At 43.1% G+C, this 18,991-nt stretch overlaps 1 protein-coding gene across 3 annotated transcripts in view; it reads left to right on the top strand.

Annotated features, from left to right (window-relative positions):
- Positions 1-18,991, top strand: part of mctp2a (multiple C2 domains, transmembrane 2a) — a 35,000-nt gene continuing 16,009 nt past the window's right edge. Inside the window, exons 1-18 of one of the 3 annotated variants that reach the window (XM_020078307.2) lie at positions 57-120; positions 2,514-2,601; positions 3,103-4,110; positions 5,531-5,590; positions 5,669-5,780; positions 7,539-7,681; positions 7,762-7,838; positions 7,948-8,062; positions 8,155-8,178; positions 10,507-10,686; positions 11,376-11,506; positions 11,613-11,799; positions 11,991-12,084; positions 12,181-12,283; positions 12,387-12,489; positions 12,598-12,699; positions 13,179-13,253; positions 13,537-13,656. In XM_020078307.2, the coding sequence (XP_019933866.2) occupies positions 3,115-4,110; positions 5,531-5,590; positions 5,669-5,780; positions 7,539-7,681; positions 7,762-7,838; positions 7,948-8,062; positions 8,155-8,178; positions 10,507-10,686; positions 11,376-11,506; positions 11,613-11,799; positions 11,991-12,084; positions 12,181-12,283; positions 12,387-12,489; positions 12,598-12,699; positions 13,179-13,253; positions 13,537-13,656 (2,622 nt within the window). In that variant the 5' untranslated portion in view covers positions 57-120; positions 2,514-2,601; positions 3,103-3,114. Of the gene's footprint in view, positions 121-2,513; positions 2,602-3,102; positions 4,111-5,530; positions 5,591-5,668; positions 5,781-7,538; positions 7,682-7,761; positions 7,839-7,947; positions 8,063-8,154; positions 8,179-10,506; positions 10,687-11,375; positions 11,507-11,612; positions 11,800-11,990; positions 12,085-12,180; positions 12,284-12,386; positions 12,490-12,597; positions 12,700-13,178; positions 13,254-13,536; positions 13,657-18,991 lie in introns of all 3 variants that reach the window. The other 2 variants (XM_020078329.2, XM_020078322.2) reach the window with 2 other exon arrangements.

The raw sequence follows: 18,991 nt of genomic DNA on the forward strand, positions 1-18,991 counted from the left end.
GCACCGTAAGCGACTCTGTCGGCTGCAGGCCTGTTGATGCATGTTGTTGGTTCAGGTGAGGGAAGTTGATGACGCAGGCGACGGAAACAGAAGAAGTTAGTTCAAATCATCCAGTTCAAGGTGAGTTAAAGCATTTGAATAAGAAACATCACACTGAGCTGAAGCTCCGAGACTAAAGGGTCTAATCCAAGATTTGAACAGATGCTAACTCAAAGTGGGAGTTGAGTTCAAAGGTCAGACCAGAACTTCAAACGATTCAAAATGGCGCACAGGTGAAAGTAGCTAGTGCTGGTAATGATGACCCCCCCCCCCCCCCCAAAAAAAGACATATATATATATACACATAAGTACATTTTACAAATTCTAAATATTTACCAAAGGTGAAAGATGGTGTGAGACAAACTTACCTGTTGTAGGTCAGCTGTGTAGTTCACTTTTCCAGCATTTTTTCACCTGTGCGTACATTGGTCTGTGTGCAATGAGTTAAAGATAGAAAGAGCTCAAAACTGGTATGAGCAGAAATGTGTCAGGATTTGTCATCATATTTTGTTATTTCAGCCAAAGTGGGACTTTTTAGTTTATGTCGTTCACTTTCCTAATGCCCAAGGTGCTTAAAGGACAGACTGCCTGATGTCACCATGTTGGACATCAAGTGGATGAGAGGCAATAGAAACTGCATCAATATGAAGAAATAAAAAAAGAGCGACACACATTCAGGCTATGTCTAGGCACCGAGCTTTGTCTGGATCGGTTCCTCCTTCCATGCTTGCTTGATTATAGATCCGCTGCCATTCGGTTTGTTTACCTTTGTCACAACACTATGAACTATGGGTAATCCCCTTCAACAGAGCCTGCAGAACTGCCGACTTACTGAGAACGAACCTCAAAGTTCTAGTCCTTGAGTTTGGATGTTTGGAGTGGGCCAGAGACTGTAAATAAATATGGACGACATGACAGCTCCCAAAAATTAAGCCAAAGCAGCCTGATGCTGGCTGGCTGGCTGCATTTTAGGTCATAAACCCCTGGCTCCTCTGTGTTAGTGGATGACTATGTTTTTCTCAAAGATGGTGTCTGTCATATTCAGTTATTGCGATCACACTGATGTATGTCAAAGGGCAAATTCCAATAAGCTTGGTTTTAATCAATTATTAGATTCTGTAGAAATGGTGAAAATGTCATTATTGACAGCTTGGACCCACTCTTGATTGATCAAGTCTGTGTAGAGGTGGGACTTTGATACTGGGCTCCATCCCGAGACAGCTACTGTGCAAACTTTGCCTGCAAATGCACAAAAGGGCTGCGTCCGTATCCAGGATATTTTGGCTTCGTTTCAGGATTCGAGGGAAGTGGAGACACGTCATCCATCTTTATGTACTGTCTACACTCTGTGTACCTGTCCCTAAGTGCATGTGCTTAGCTTCCCATCCATCAGATGCAGGCTGTAATGCAGGCTGCACCAGGTCAAGTCTGCATGTGCAGAGTAGCCACAGAGAATATTTAAGCTGTTCAAGTTGCATGTGAAGGAGGGCGACATGCCACCTGCCATGGGGGGGCTTGCCCTGTTCCGGATCTCCAGCCCTGCTTTTCAACTGGGAGCCAAGATGCAGTGCTTTCATGAGGCCCTGATCTCCTTAAGACATCAGCAAATATTGAACGAGACTCGGTCCAATCTGAAACTCATCTGTTGTCATATAGTCTCCAGTGCTAGAAGCAGACAGGAAGAGAGAGAGAGAGAGGGAACACCAGTGGGCCTCCTGCATTAGCCTCCATGTTTGGACAGACAGCTATAGTTTATACCTTGCAAACACAAATGCTCAAGTTTGACGAGCTTAGGCTAAACCTTTTTCAACTCTCAACAAATATGCGGCTGTGTAAAAAAAGAAGAAGCAGTTTAGAATGAAAAGGCCGGTGCAATATCTGAGCTGAAGATCGGGGGATGAGGTAAAATGAAGAGACAGCCAACATTTCATATGCCTCAGCCATGTTGCAGAATCCATCAGCAGTATATCCGGCTTGTTATGGACACATACAAAGGACGGTTGTATTGTGGAGCTAGTCCAGAAGTACATTCTCAAATACTTAACCCTCATTAGAGGAAGTGTGTATCTTAAAACAGATACACAGCATAACAAATGCAATTGAACAGTCACATATTCAAAGCTATAACAATCAGGCCGTCTATCCCACTACTGTGTGTGTTCTATGAACAACTCTTGCATCATAAGTTCAGTGATACTGTCTTGTAATGAATGGAATATTTGTCACAGGATACTTTTCCCTCTCCCACATAAGTTCTCTAAGTGACTATACTCATCATGAAAGAACTGGGCAGGACTCAACACTCAAGCTTGTGACTGTGGCATTCTCGTAGTCATTGAAACTCATCCTGTGAGACTGGTATGGCAAGTTTCACCTGGTTTGGCCTCACCACCAATCGCACGCCTTGAAAGTGCACTCCGCATTTTGAGCTACCCTGAGACTCAGCCTGTTTTTTTTCTTCTTCATCATCATAGTTAGGATGGTTGAGCTGCCTGTTGGATAACTTGTTCTTGGTGCAAACTGAAACAGTGCGAGGCTGCTCAGCGGAGCTCGACTGAACAGGTAAAGAATTATGTTTTGTTTTTTGGACTAAATTAGCCTGAAATGATCCAGGTCAGATGTATTTAAGGTATTTATTCAGAAACATTTGTAGGATCAAACGTATTGGGCTTAATACCTGCTTTTAGTTTTTAAAGATAGTTATTTGTGTTTTCTTATGGCTGAAGACAGAAAACGGGGGGCAGGGGGGGAATCTTGTGTGACATGACATTTTTGTTGCTACATCTTAAAATATATTATATATTTCCCGTCTGTACAGAAGTAGGGTTTCAACAGATCTAATTTTGCCTTCAAGAAATTATATGTGCCTTAAACAGAACATCTAATGTAAAATAGACTATGGGAATGTATTTTTGCTAAGTAAGTGTCATTTTTAAAGATATGTTCTGTAATCAGTAGCCACCTGTAGTAGAGTTTACATTTGGCTGTTGTTTACTGTCATGAAATTGCAAATACACTTGTAACCCTCAGGAAGCTGATTTTAAATGTTCTATCTTTGTGTAGGTATCACTCAAGATGGAAGTTAAGAAAAAGAACTTTCTAGAGAACTTGCGGCTGAAAACTAAGTTGCTCAATCTGAAGAAGCCCGGTAAGAAGCCTCTCGCCAAGCAGGGGAGGAGGCTGGCCAATCGCCGGAGCATTTCTGTACCAGATCTGAGGTTAGTGCCAGGTGAAACAACACAGAGCGCCATGGACTCTGATAACATCGCCTTTGGGATCTCTCCCCGTCTGAGTGACACTGATTCGGTCGCAAGTGGCTCAGTCAACGATGCACCGATTTTCACAATGGACAAACTCAATGACTCACTTCCAGAAGATACACCCAGGCGTCCTACAAATCACAGGGCGGCAGCTGTGAACAGAATAAGTGCACCAGCAGATATACTGACCTTTTATGAAGAAATTGACAACATAGTAAATTTTGAGAAAAGGGGAAACTTGTCTGAAGGTGCTTTGTATGCACAAGTGGATAGAGAATCCAAGTGGAGTGGACCGAAAATTACTTTGGACCCTGTTCCCGCACCAAGATCTATTTTTAACAACGCACGGGTTTATTCACCAAGACCAGACCGTATAGAGAGAGATAGTCTCTCAGGTGAAGACACCTCAGGAGAGAGAGTACTCTCAGGTTCTCTTGCTGCAGCGATGGCCAGAGCACATTCACTGGGAGAGCAAAGGAGTCCATACACAGATAGAAGGGCCACATCATTTGAACAGAGGAAGGCATTATCTGAAAACAGGACTCCACCAGTAACCAAAAGAACAGCTCTTCCACACAGCATGTCTCTGACACTAGACACTCTGGGTGCTCCTTTGGAGAGTGCAGATGGCACCTCGCTGGACTCTGCCTGTGGCACTCCCAGCGAGGAGCGAGTCAGCACACCCTGGGTGACGGACTCAGAGGAACTGGACCGCGAACTCTGCTCTCCCATCCTGATGAGACAGGTTTCCATAGAGGAGCCTCTGCTCGAGGAAACTCAGGATGAGGAGGCCCTGGAAGAAATAGGAGAGGTCAGTTTTGTTACATGCATTTTACTACAGCTACAGTCATAGGAGAAGTATGTAGATTTGTATCCAGATGTTATTTAGTGATTTCTTTTTATAGCAGTCGCACAGATAAAAATCAGTCCAGTCCTGTGCACAAACACCAAAGACCATTTAGTATTAGAAACTTTGATCAAACTAGATTTGTAGTCATACGTTGGTCAAGGGTCAATAGTCCCCTTAAATTCTATCAAGCTGCACCAAATTACGCACATTCATTGATAGTTACATACGGTCAAGATCCATACCATGGGAATTTGGTGAAAATGTATTTCCCAATGTTAAAGACAGTTATAAAAAATGTCCTTGATCCGCTTCTTTGTCCAGATCTGGGCCAACATTTAATGGGTTTCTTTCTTGGCCCGTGTCCCATCCGTCTACCAAGTTTTCTTGAAATCCATTAATTCGTTTTTTTAATAGATTCCTGCTAATAAACCAAGAAACAAACAAACAAGCAGTGGCCCAAATATATACTTCTTGACCGAAGTTACTATTCATCTGATAGGAATAAGATCATGTATGTACCTAGTGCCATAATAAACTGGTCAAGAGAAGGGTTGTGTAAAGTATATAAGGTATCAAAAATAAAACACATACAATATCACCACAGTGAGAACTGTGAGTAACGTTACACAATAAAACATCGGTCAAATTCCCTTGAACATTTGCATGCTTTCATTTCACTTTCAAATAGTGTGGTTTGGTTTTTCAGTTGTTATGCTAAGAGGTATGCCCAGACTCTGATATGGTGACTTGCACAAAGTTGACATTCCTTTTTTTTAAGCTTATACTTTATGACACCAACAGTAAATCCACAGTCTTCTCATGAGATAAGAGTTTAATATAAATTGACCACCTGGGATTTGATTCCACACAGCTCTTGGATAGAGTTGAAACTCAGTTGAAACTCTGTATCCTGTTTTGTTTAGGTACAGACACAGGTTGAAAACCAGTTTAACGAGTTAGATACAGAGTGTTGCATGGGGAACTCAAAGAGGCTCGTTGCCTTAAACTTGACACCTTTTTCCTGTTGTTAACAGTGTTGTTGTGTATCGTTGTTTGTCTGTAACAGCCATTATCTTTGTCATAAGGAACATTAGAGTCAAAAAGTTAATTTATGTACCACGTTCAAAACAACCGCAGTTGACCAATGTGAACAGGCTTTAAGTACAATTATAATATAATATAAATACATACATTAAAAACCTGAGAATAAGTAGAAAATACATACAGAAATTAAACATTATAAACACTAAAAATTATGAATTTCTGAGAATTTAAATTGCACAATAGTAGATGAAATCATGGTCTGAAATTCTGATTTAAACATTTCTATGGAGTCAATCTGATGTATCATAAAATGTCATATTATTTTTTTTCTTTGTAGATGTCCAGTGAACCTGGTGACGTCTTTGAAGAAATTGTTCAAGATCCTTCAGAAAACTCTGTGAGTTCTTCGTGCACTGCTGTAGAAAGTCAAACATGTGACATGAGGAAGCATATCAATGTGATTGGTTCTCCTCAGCAGGCTATGGCAGCAGGTCCTGAGGTGCAGGCAAGTGTACCGTTCCAGAGGTACCTCCTGAGCATAAACCTAAAGCAGGGAAGGAACCTGGTCATCAGACACAAGCGCTCAGGTAGGTCAACAACCTGCAGGTGATATTAGAGTATGAAGCTGCTTTCAGAAATCCACTGAACTCCAGAAATTCTCCCAAAATGATCAGAAGGGGCTGTATAAGAGAATTCACATTTCTGAGTCGCTTACTAGCAGAGCTCTCCAGAGTTTTTCCTGCCAGAACATCCAATTGAGCAATGTGAGAATGCAGCAGGAAAATACCTGGAGGATTCAATAGTGAGCCATCTCATAATAAAAATGATGTACTGCCTCCTGCATCCTCATTTTAATGAGCTGATTTCCGTAACTTTGTCCACTGTTGAAATTTCAGTCAACAGTGTGAGTTAAATTGATCTGTGAGTGAAAGAATAACACGTTTCTTCTCATGGTGTCCCTTCCCTGAGGCCCATGTGAAGCTTACTTTTGGGAAGCAGCGCCCTCAAGTGGACATGAACGGAACTCTGCCATATGAGTAAATTAATGTGTGTTCACATTAAGTGTGACTGATTATTTACAGACTATTTTAGCAGATTAGGCTAATGCAGTTTGTATGTCATGTAAAACTGGCAGTTAAAACTAGTCCTTTTAGATCAATAGATGTATTTTAAAGCAGAAATTACAGCATTCAGAGCGTCATTAATCCTAATTGAAAATGTATACCCTTAGGCAACTGTGGTTTTAATCATTATTATACATTTGAAGATCATTTTACAGTGTAACGGTGAGCCGACCTCTTTCTCACAAGGCTTTTATTACAATGCTTAACCGTTTATTTCCTGCATGGTGGCAGGAGACCCTCCCACCTCAGTGCCCTACTCCCTGCTAGTTGAGACCTTACTCTCCATGACAAGACGGCACCATGATGATGCAATCCCCACATGCCCCCTATCTCTCCACTGTTTGCCCAACAATCAACACCATGCCAAACGCTCACCAATGGCATACATTGTCATTACATATTCTGAAAGGACCCACGCCACTGGGCCCCCACTCCTTGGTTTTTGTTCTCCTCTTCGTTCCCATTAATTTCCATCGTCACTGTTCTCAGTCATGCCAGAGCTTTTCTCCTTGCTAGCTGCCACATTCTCCTCCTGTCAAGTTGCCTGGAGGTTTCCCTGTCACAGGCTGGCAGGGTGGAGCTGCTGTGGGTCCTGCCTGCCTTTGCGAGATGTTCATTTGGAGTAGGGAGCTGACAGGCCTGACAGCCCATCCCCACAGGGCCTTTGTCATGTGATTCAAGCCTCCCTGCAGGCTCTCTCAAGCACCCTTTTATTCCCCTATACAAATGAAGGCATAGGGCTGGCTTTCATTTTTTGGCCAATCTGCATGCAATTGCAGAAACAAAGAAGTCCCATACCCCTACCCCGCTCGCAGACAGACTTTCTTAACAGGCTTGGGAGATTAACACTGGTTGCTTCTAGATTTTGGTTTCTGGTTGCCTCATGCTGGCGAGTGTTTCTACTCTTTCACAATAAAACAGCTACTTTCCTCTGTTTTTGCCATGTGTGGGGTGCACCTCCTCCTCCCGCTCCTCCTCACATATTTCAGTGTCTCACACAACCAGCATGGGGGAAGGGTGTGTGTATATTTATGTGTCTGTTTTCATACACGGTTTACATTTTAAAGTGACAATATGCTAACGTACACAAAGTAAACACAGTTAGCATTAAATAATTGTCTCTATCCACAGAATGCTATGAAATGAGTGTTTTTACTCTTTTGATTAAATGTTTACACTTCATATTGCATTGATTGGCTCATTTTCTACATTGAATTGTAGGTACCAGTGATCCATATGTGAAGTTCAAACTTGAAGGAAAGCAGTTCTATAAAAGCAAAGTGGTTTATAAAAACCTGAACCCACGGTGGAATGAGTCCTTCTCTCATCCTCTGCGAGATCGAGAGCACGTTGTGGAAGTTCGAGTAAGAATTCTTTGTTTGAATTGAAGTGCATTATCTTACTTTACTTTATAATCTAAACAATATTTGTGATGTTGTTGCAGGTCTATGATAAAAATCGGACTGCTGATGAGTTCATGGGTTCCAGCACTATTTCTCTGAAAAATCTGGAATTGTACAAGTGGGGAAAATATTTTTAATTTATATTTGATAGAATAGATTATGTTAAAGATATCCATATGTGATTTACAGTTGTAATCTTCTTGTCTGTTTTTTAATTTTTTTTATAGAACTTATGAAATGGAGTTGCGTCTTGATGATCCTAAAAGTAAAGAGGACGACATGGGAGTGGTTGTTGTTGACGTCTGCTTGATGTTTAGAGATGCCACAATCAAACGAAGCCCTGTAAGATCATTTATTTCATTAAAATGTTCTCTTGATACAATTTTTTGCTTAAAGTCTCTGAACCTTTTCTTGTAATTCTTTTCTTTTCATAGAGATGGCCACAAAGAAAGAATAAGGTATGGGCTGAGATGCTATTACATTTCCGAATTTCTAAATTATATCTTCAAACAAATAATATCCCTGCGTTAAACTCTGTCATTTGCACAGCAGAAGTTAACAGTTACCCTGATGTGAAGCACTAGGGGGCAGTAGCTCACTGTGCAATGATGCAACAAAGAATGAGGTGTATGCTCAAGATTCAGGCTTTTGTGTGTAACCTTGGTTTCAGCGTAGCCTGTTTCTTTTGTGGTTGTATAGGGAATCATTTTTTTGCGATGCATATTATTTTCAGTGGTGTTTTCTGTTAGGTATGGTTCAATATCACATTTTGATCTAAACCAAAATAATAGTCTTGGCTAAATATGTTGACATGATCAAACCTTCAGTTGAGTATTATAGAGGCGTATTTGTTTTTTTGTTGTAAACAAAGTTCCATCTCCTCTCAAGTGGTTTTCAATATATTGCAGCTGTAATTAGATTCAGAGTGAAATAGGAGGGTGGCTGTTTGGGACTTGCGCTGCAGCGAGTGGGTTTATATTCACACCTATGTAGTCACTGCATCTGCCACTGTTCAGTCTCTTGATGGTCCAGTAGACAATCTCAACTTGAAATTAGATGACAAAGGAACGAAGCCATTTTCATACACATTGTAGGTTATCTGCTACAGATGGTTAAAGATACTCGAAGGGAGACAGAAATGTGTGATGGGACTCAACACAACGTTCGGCTTCCTAAATCACAGTGCTAATTTAACAATGTAACAATGCCATTTCCCCCCCCATTTCATTTTTGACAAACGTACAATATCTTATTGCATTTAACACCTATCCTGGAAGTGCTGAACACCCAGCTCTTGCGGCTCTACTCCCCCTCTTTCCGAACATCGTTTTCTCCCTCTGTGTTGCCACCACAGAGACAGGGAATGGCAAGTGCCTGAGTAAAATTCTGCTGTGTGATAGTGTTTCAAACAGGAGGGGGGCGTATGGTAGAAGCGGGGGGGGGGCTCTGCTGTTCGAGGCATGTTGCCAGTGTGGGATGCCTAAGATCGGCAAGGCTGATAATTCCCAGGCATAGCGGGCAATAACCCAGATGTTGGGATGTAATATCACAGCTGTGGATGGACAGTGCTGAGGTACTCGCCAAATGGTCCTGGGTCTGAGCTCATCGTGCTTGTCCCCATGCTGTCCCACCATATGGAAGCAATCGCACAGCCCTTTTAGGACCAGGAATAGATTCTCTTTAGGGGCCACTTACAGTTAAGTGGAATTGTTTTATTGGCCGCTGAGATAGAAATGTGTCCAAGATAAACACTTGGGATGACTTGGCTGAGGCATGGTTTATATCGCTCCTCCACTCCCTCTGTTCCTCTTCTTTTGAAGGGGCTGATATTTATAGGGCTGTGCCTGTGGTATTCCATGTTAATTCAGGTCCCAGAGATGTGCTTTGATCCCCCTCGGATTGGGTGGCAATGTGGGTTGTGACCCCACAGTGAAGAGGAGGGGCCGGAGTGGCAGGGGAGTTGTAGTGGGGCTGTTTGAAGCAGCATCGCTGGGGCAGCTGAAGGAGCTGGGCAATCAAAGAGGCTAGAGCAGATTACGGTCCTGCTCTTTAATTACAGTCAGCCCTACACAACCTCTCTGCTGTTTGTTTTTACAGCCCTGGCCTATCACCGCATGGCCTCACGGGAACTCTCACATGGAAACATATCAAGGCCTCTCTTTCTCACTCCCTCTGTGACACACGGCAGGAGAAGTGAATTATTTGCTGGGCTTGTCCTTGATTTCCAGAGTTCGTAAATGTGCAACATCTTTTTCTCGTTTTAGCGTCACATTAGTGGGAAAGATTTGTTGTTTTAATCTGGCTAAATGAAAATCGGATGAATTGGCCAACATGCAGTATACTCTGATGCCGGCCATACATACTGCATGTATGCATAATTTGGTGATGAGAGGGAGCTGTGGGGTTTGCATCATTACTCACTGCTGCCTGCTGTCTCTGGTGCAGTATGCCAAGTGTCCTGCCTCCCCACACTCAGTCTGGGAGCCAGTGATGAGTGGGACTGTCACAGCCAGGGACATCTGGTTGCTTGCTGACGTCCCTCTCTTCCTCTCTCTCCAGGAGTCTCCGTGGTGTGACTTGCCTGTCAGTAGAGATGTGCTAATGTGCTCCAACAGAGATGTGCTGTATAGTGTAAACCTTTGTCCTACTTTCATGCACTCTGTGAACATGATGAGGTGCCAGGCTGAGGCAGGAGCAGGTAAACGAAGGGGAAGGCACAGAGCCTCCACACACGGTGCCTAAAAAAAAACAACCTTTAATTGTCTGTGTGTCTCTACACCCCGCAGCAGAACCAGGCCGCACCTTCCCAGCGGCTGGCAGAACCACAGAGGACTCAGCCGAAGAACCAGATGTGGAGCGGGATGCTCAGTATCACCTTGGTGGAGGGACAGGACCTGCCGCGGTACGGCCATGGGGAGGACATTTATGTCCGCTTTCGCCTTGGTGATCAGAAGTACAAGAGCAAGGTGGACTTGTTTTTAAGAAATCTTTCTTTTGCCCACTTCCCTTACACTCCCTTTACTCATGCTTCTGTGTCTGCTCTTTATACTTCAAGTGTTTCTTCCCAGCCCCTATCTCTTACTTCCCTAGCTCTCTCTCTCAGCAGGTGCCTGTCAGTGACTCACCTCCACCTTGGCTCACTGGGCCATGGCTGAGGCAGCTCATTAGACTGGGCAAGCCTGCCACTCACTTCTCCTCGTGCTTCGGGTGTTGGGCTTCATTGCCTTCATTTGCATACCCAGCATGCCCTGTTCATCTACCTGTACTTGTTGGCCTCCCCCCTGATGATTCTATGCTGCACTTGTCTCGTGTTGTTGTGTCATTTCTTTGTAAACCTCTCCGCTTTCCTCTCTGCTTGTTTGTTTGTTGAACAAAGCTGATTCTAATTGGAAGCTGTCAGTGTTTACAATCCCAGAGTGGCTACTGAAGCGTACACATACAAGCACACACAAATTGAGACACATACACACACAACACACCTCTCTTTCTCCTCCCCTGCCTTGTTGTGGTTGGACTGAATGAAGACTTAATCCACCTGCCATGCAGGAGCTGCTCAGTCTGATAATGCATTAAACCTGACATTGCGTCAAAGTGTTTGAACACATGTGTTTCCACGTTACTGCACGTGCTGAATCTGTGTCTTTATTGCCCCTAGAACCTTTGCATTCAGGCCAATCCCCAGTGGAGAGAACAGTTTGACTTCAATCAGTTTGAAGATAACCAGGAACCTCTGCAGGTGGAGGTGTACTCGAAGAGAGGGAGGAAGGGTGAGGAATCATGGGGGATGTGAGTATTTCTTGGTAGATGGTGTTAATTTTGCTCTCATTGGCTCCTCGACAGAACTAGTTGGCCTCATGTGTTTCAATGGAGCGATTTTCCTTTTGTGTCTCAGGTTTGAGGTTGACCTATTGAGACTCTCATTTAATGAGAGGCACCTCTACACTCATGTGCTGAACCCAGGAAAGGGCAGGCTAGTGTTTCTGGTCACCCTGCGACCTTGCTGGGGAGTCTCCATCTCTGACATTGAAATTGCTGCCTTGGAGAAGCCTGATGAGAAAGACACAATAGTGGAGAGATTTGTAAGTCAGCTTTTTGGTTTAGTTTATCTTTAGGCAAAAAATAAAGTTTCCAATTTGTAGTACAATATCCGTCTTCCAATTATGTGTCATTGGCTGATTCATAAGGATCAGGATTCAATTTTTGGGGTACATTTATTAACCCTGCTCAAACACATTTTGGATAACATGTTTAATCATATTCCTTTTTTCAGAGCTTGAAGAACTCGCACAAATGTGTGGGGGAGGTTGGGTTTCTTCAGGTCAAAGTTATAAAGGCAAATGATCTCCCTCCAACAGACCTCAATGGTAATCTGAATCAGAAAATATACTTCTTTGTTTTCTATCGTCTTGTTCATGGCCTTTTATTTATAATGACTAACAACAGCTATTTGTTATTTGCAGGAAAAAGCAACCCCTTATGTGTTGTTGAGCTCGGTAACAGCAAACTTCAAACTCACACAATCTACAAGACCGTCAATCCTGAGTGGAACAAAGCCCTTACATTGTTAGTGAGAAAAAAATAAATTAAAAAAGAATCAGGGCATCTGTCCTATTCTGTGTTGTGTATCTTAATTTCTTTAATATTTGTGTTTACACTTATGTTACAGCCCAATCAAAGACATTCATGATGTGATAGAATTGACTGTCCTTGATGAAAATGGAGACAAAACCCCAAGCGTTTTGGGGAAAGTGGCAATTCCTTTATTGAATGTAAGTTTTTTTTCAGTTTGTAAAGGACTCTGATACACAAAATATGAACTAATTGTAAAATATGATCACATATACTAATATATACACTGTTCTTTTAAATTCTAAAAGGTTCAGAATGGGCAGGAGATATGTCTTTTCTTGAAGAAGGAAGACTTGGGGAGTGCATCCAAAGGAACCATCACACTGGTGCTGGACGTTATCTATAATAAAGTAAGGCTGAATGGGGTCAAGTTTGTTAAAATGATGACAGTCGCAGAGCACATTGCTATCGTCTGACAGCGAGTTAGTCCCTGGGGGCAACGGCCAATATTTTGGGGCTTTCGGTGTAGACAGCGAATATCCGGGCCAAGACTCTGTCTTCTTTTTGCCATACACTGTTCACAATCCGGCTAGTTTTATTTTATCACACAGGTGGAACTTTTCTCCACACAAAACACAAACAGCAATACTTTCTGTAGGTGATTTAGGTCCAGAAGACATATTTGCTCATCTCTGTTAGCAGCTATGTATCTGCATGTGAATGCTGATAAATTAAAAAGCAGATAGCTGCTGTATTGCGGTACAATTTGTTCCACCGTTTTTTGCTCTTCATGTCGACTGAAACCATAACACCCCAAAATCCTGACCAACGCCTACAGATTCTACAGACCTGACCTTAAACTGCATTTCATTTTCTGTCTTTGTCCCAGGTCCGGGCTGGTATCAGAACCTTTCAACCAGAGGAGACAAAATTAACGGAGGAAAACCTGAAGTTTTCCAAAAAGGTCGGCTTTATTGAAGTTTTTTTCCCAGAATTTATTAGATGGAACAAAAAGCTTTCCCAGAAGGTTCCCCTCACATCACACTGATCAAGTAGCCACAGCAGAGCTATACATGGTCATAGTTTGGATCAGTCATAGTCGTGCTAATTAGTTTAATTGCCTTTAAACATCTAATTTCACAAGTAGCTAATAATGGATTTGATTCAACCTCATTGCAAAGTCATAAACATTATGTCCAGTTTGAAATGATACTAACCAGTGTTTTCTTCCAATTATTTCCCATTAGGTTCTTGCCCGGAATATATATCGGGTTCGAAAAATCAGCACAGCAGTTCTGTACACGTTACAGTACATTAAAAGCTGTTTTCAATGGGAGAGAACACAACGCAGTCTAATAGCCTTTCTGGTAAGTCATTGCTTCTCGTTAATGAACTCTCTTTAAGCCTTGGGGCGAATAAGTTTTGTCCCATTTCACCGCAGCCCAGTTTTAACTCTTTCATTTTATGTGAATTAGATGTTGTGGAGAATCTTTGGTTTGGCCATTTACTCTTTCTGCCAGCTCCTTGTTTTACCAAGAAAAACAATGGCTGCCTTCTGTTTTTATCCCGTGTGTATGTGATGGATGTGCTTTATCCTTTAAATCAAACCCCACTTGGTTTTCCCTTCAGTTCTGGTGACATTAGAGTGTTTCGAAGGGATGGGGTTCGGGCGTTTGTACATCTGACTTCTTAGCAAAGCCTCCTAACCCAGGGGACGGTGTAAGGAGGATCACCATCTCAGCTTCCTTGGGCGGAGGAGTGACAGTCTGCCTCCGAGATTTGAACCTTGTTTAAATGTCTCTGTTTAGCTGTTTTTAATGAGGGTATGTGATCTAAGGTCCTAAGCTTAAATAATCTTAAATCACCCTGTGAATCCCCCTCAGTACAGCACATGTAATGTCATGATTAAGAGTGTACACTTGCCATGAAAGCCCTGCCAGCGCTGTGTCAGGGTGAGGAAGCGGTCACAGACAGGGTGTGTGAAGAACTCTCCTTTCACTGCCTTTCTTCTGTCTGTGCTGTCTCAGGATGACATGCAATTCATACCTGGTGTATTCTATAAGCCCTTCTCACTGATCCTTAGGTGCAAATCCCCTCAGGCAATGGCCATGCTCGGTGTATCACAGCCTTTAGAACAGCACGGCACACAGACAGGCAGGCGGACACACAGACGGGAAGACAGAGAACAATGCGAGCGATTGTATAAAGATAGAGTGGGAGGCAGGCTCCTATCTGGGAAAGAAAGTTGGAGCATGGAGGGAAGAAGACAGTTGGGTAAGAAGTGTGCAGTCTACGAAGGCAGATAGCGAGAGACTTGGAGGCAGGGATATGGGCAGGAGAGCAGGAGGATAGGCAGGCTGACAGGGGACAGGTCAGCGGGATGGGGCCATCTTCTTCCACCTATAATTAGATCCTCCGCAGGCGATGGGAGTGTGTGGTGGCACACTCTAATCTTTCATTTTCACTTCGACTCCACCTGCTGTTTAGGAGTGCTGCACACAAATGGAGAGCGTAGAATGAAAGAAAAAAAGACTCCCGTACTCACTGTTTTCATCACGATCCTCATTGTAGCTGGAGCTGTCTTGCTTCTCCGTCTTATTTTTGTCACTTGTACGTAATCTGCTCCCTGACAGTGAAATGGTAATTATTGTGACCTTGACTGTGGCTGCTTTGTCCTTTTTTTATTTGGAACAACTGCTCTTGTTTTCAGACGCCACCACCACCAGCATAGTGGTTGATATTTTTAAAAGCAGAAAGCAGCAGAATAGTCAGAGTACGCCTCCGTCTGTATGAGGTGCGCTTCTAATAGTCAGAAGTGTCGGAGGTGCGCGGTGAGGATCGCCGAAGCAAAGTGAACCTGCCACTGTGCATTCATCACCCACTCATCAGCTGACAGAGAGTTCACAGAGTGATAAGCTTTTTTTTCTCTCAATGATTTTCTATAATCTCAACAAGCGACAAGCACAGTGAAACATGCAGATCACATGTAAACAATGCATGTAATTGCAAGTGACAGAAGAGACTCTGAACTTGCACTGGTATCTGATAACATCAAGGTCTCGACTGACTCTCATTACAAGCCTTGTGCCACGCCACCATCTACACCCGTGCCCCTGCCCACTCCAAGGCCAGCCCCTGTGCAGCCCCTCCTCCTCCCCCAAGTCATCATTTGCAATTAAGTTAGTGTTTGGAGCCGTCTGAAGCAGCATGCCACCATGTGCCTTAATGAAAGCAGCTCCCACTCCTATCTTTATATCTTTAGGCAGTGGTAATAAGGTAACTGATTCAGACATTGACAGATGGCCTCTGCTTGCCTCTCAGATGTGCATGATTATACCATGAGTGTCTGCTCTTTTCCAAAGTGGCAGGCAGCGCAGCGTTTCTCAGGGTACGCCGTTAGGAATGCTGCAGTGGTCGGTCTGGCTTTAATATACATTACAATACATTATTTATCAAGCAGGCAGACCAGTCCTACCCTTTTACACCATATACATCCTGTAATGCATTACCGCTGTTGTGGTTTCTACTGGGACTGCGGGATGCTCGTGTAGTGCTTTACCAGGAATACTTAGCCATTATATCACTCAGTCCCACAGGCCAATTTTCTGACCCCGGCACAGCATGCAGTCTACATTTCTATCCTGTTTATGTAGATTCATGTATGTATTATGAAGTGCTTGTTGGTGTGTGGTGTGTAAGGTATTCAAATTTTGCATGAGGGATCACCGCTCGGGTTCACGTTAGTGAATAGCAATGTGGGAAAAAAATTAAGGGTTGTTTTTTCTTCTTGAAGAAGTCTTGTTTGCTCATTCCAAGATAACTTTTTTCCCGCTCATGTGGCAACCAGAAAGTTGCTCATCCAGGAACATATAACTTTTACATATTTACAGATTGATGGGTTATTCAGATTATTGCTGCTACTGGGTGTTATTGTGTGAGAAGAGACTCGGTAAGGAATGGAGAGTATCTCCATACTGTCGCTGTTTGCAAGTGCAGGAGGTTACTTGTTTTTATTGTGCAACCTCATCAGCAGAACCATTGGTGTTTGAAGTTGCCTTCAATTTTTCCACCAATGGGTTGCAGTTTTAAAATAGAGTCTAATTAGGTAATGGAGCAAAAAAAACTGAAAAAGAAAAAAATATCTTACTCAAACATTTAAACAGAGTTCTGGCAAATCCTCATAAACATTTTCATCAGTGAACAGAAATACAAACAAGAAATTTGGATTTTTTTTTGCTCCTCTGCTTGTTTATGCTACAGTAATGAGCCTAGGATCTGCGCTTTTCAAGAGTTTGACAACAGCATGTTCCTTTATCTGAGAGAGAGAAAATGTGACAGCTAAAATCTTCATAAAATAACGGCCTTTAGATGTGCTTTTCACTAAGACTGGGCGAGATGAATGTGCTATACATCAGCAGTGACTGCAGAGGGGTCACCCAGAGTTCTTTGCTGCACACAAGATTGGGACCTGTAGATGGAGCTACAGCACTGCTGGAAACATGAGTGGAGGCACTAAAGAGATCAGTTACTTTTCCCTACAGGAGCCATTCGTGGGAACAACTTAGAGTGGAATCCTCCATTCTGTGCATTAGACCAAGAGAAACAAGTTCTTCCCCAAAAAATGAAGGAAAAAATCTAAATGAGCATTTATTATCCGGCCAAATTAATCTGTTTCTAAAGTTTAAAAGTTGAGAACAATTTTGATTTAGATGAAATGGATGAAAGTGAAAAGAAAGAAAAGAAAAAAGATCATTTACACTTGAAAGCTGATTTTGAGCTTTGCTGTCATTAGACCGCTTTAAGTATTTAAGTAGAATTAATATTTTAACATATGAGGAACCTCATCTGTCAGGAGTCGGACTAGAAAGAAACCTGTATACCTAATGTGAGTATTTCTTTTTGACACTGCCAGGTAGCAACTGCTTTAGACATCATTTGACAGCCTGTGAAATGCTGATTGCCTCACATCACACACTGTAAAGATGGCATTTGATGAATGTTTGATGCGGTGCAGCTGTAAACACACTTGGCAGCTGCACCGGGTGCTTTTTTGGGGGGCTGATAGAATCGCCGTCTCCCTAGATGAGGGCAGGACAGGGTCAAATCTGGCTCCAGAGGTCTCAGGAGACCACCTGTGTAGAGCCACAGCAGTTGGGGCCATTAACCAGTGCAGCAGCCCAGCCGAGATCAAAGCTATAATCAGAGTTGTCATAATTGTTCTTGTTAACACTGTCCCTGAAAAGGAGACGCTTTGTGAGTCTTGGAGCTGCCCGTTTGTGGTTTGCTGCATTGCAGTGTGGCCGAGCTTTTGTGAGAACAGCGAGAGGACTGTGCACGCCTGTGAATTGTCTCCTTGTTTCTGCTTTGCATCTGTTTTCTCTCTGTTTGAAAAAGTTGGCGGCCTTAAAGGAGTGGGTTTCTTCAGTCTCATGGGGGTTACACTCTCCATCGCCGTGGTTGTGGGAGTTCTCACAGACTGTGCAGTGGGAATGTGTCTAGCAAGGGAGAAAAAAAAATGATGGCAGTGATGGCGATCCGTGTATTCATGGTTTCCAGTCTGAGATCTATTAATTATTAAATGATGGGCTGTGACTTGCAAACTGCTCAGTGGTGCCTCCTGATTTAACACAGTATTATTATTTAGCTGCCCTGGATTGGCTACGTGTCAGTTGTCAGCTCTTGAGGCTGGCTGGATGCAGCCTGAATGTGTAACCTTGAAACATGTCCCCCTATTAGTGGGATTAATAAGCTTTCACTGCTAATATTCACTTCATTAGGGCTGTGAAAGTGTTCCCATTTTTATAAGATTTAAGACATGGATTTCAACACATTTGATTCAATTTAAAGTAACCAGATTCATCATTATTATTAAACAGCATAAAGTAACTTGTATGAACAAGTAAAGCGTCTTCAGATTAAGATTAGTTTACTGCACTAAATAAATGCGTTGATCTGTTGTAGTGTCGTGTTATATTATGAGCATCTCCAGCCTTGATGAAGTATGCTCTGCGTTTAACCCCATTGTGTGTGCTGTATCATAATGACTACATTTAACATACTCACCACCTTCCTAGTCACAGAGGACAGCTCTCCCCAGGCAGCTGAGGTGGCAACCTGTCCGCCCTGTGTGTGGCAGTTCCGGGGCCAGTCTTGGCCCCTGCCACGTTAACGTGCGTTTGAGCCGAGCTGACAGGGAGAGAGAGTCCATACCACTCCCTCCTCGCCTCCTCAGGGGAAAAGGCTCGCATGGCAGATCTGTCACCCAGGAGGTCGCTCAGTGTTAACGCTCCCGACACGGATTAAACACTAGTGGCCAGTGCCGGAGTGCGGGGTCAGTGTAGCCACCACTGACAGGCACCACGGGGCACCCGCTGACTGCCCCGCTCCAGCCTCGTACTGGTGCTGCTCTGGCCCTGGCATGTGTCAGACAGACGGGGAGACAACGGCCAGCGCTGGCCCTGTGAGCAAATGCTAATGCCTTTGCCTCGCACGGCTGCTCTTCTTCAGTGCTTTGATAAAGAGCTGCTATCACTATTGTACCGTACTGTGCAGGCGTCCTTACAAGCTCTGGCTGTTGCTTATCAGTTTCAGCTGGCTACCAATTTCTTTTAGTTTTTAGTTTTTTTTATAAATTAGAAAAATATGACCCATTCTGAATTAGCTGAAATTGTGCATTGCAACATCATAGGTAATTATTACAAT

The sequence above is a fragment of the Paralichthys olivaceus genome, chromosome 7, assembly GCF_024713975.1.
Source record: "Paralichthys olivaceus isolate ysfri-2021 chromosome 7, ASM2471397v2, whole genome shotgun sequence".
In the NCBI taxonomy this organism is placed as follows: Eukaryota; Metazoa; Chordata; class Actinopteri; order Pleuronectiformes; family Paralichthyidae; genus Paralichthys; species Paralichthys olivaceus.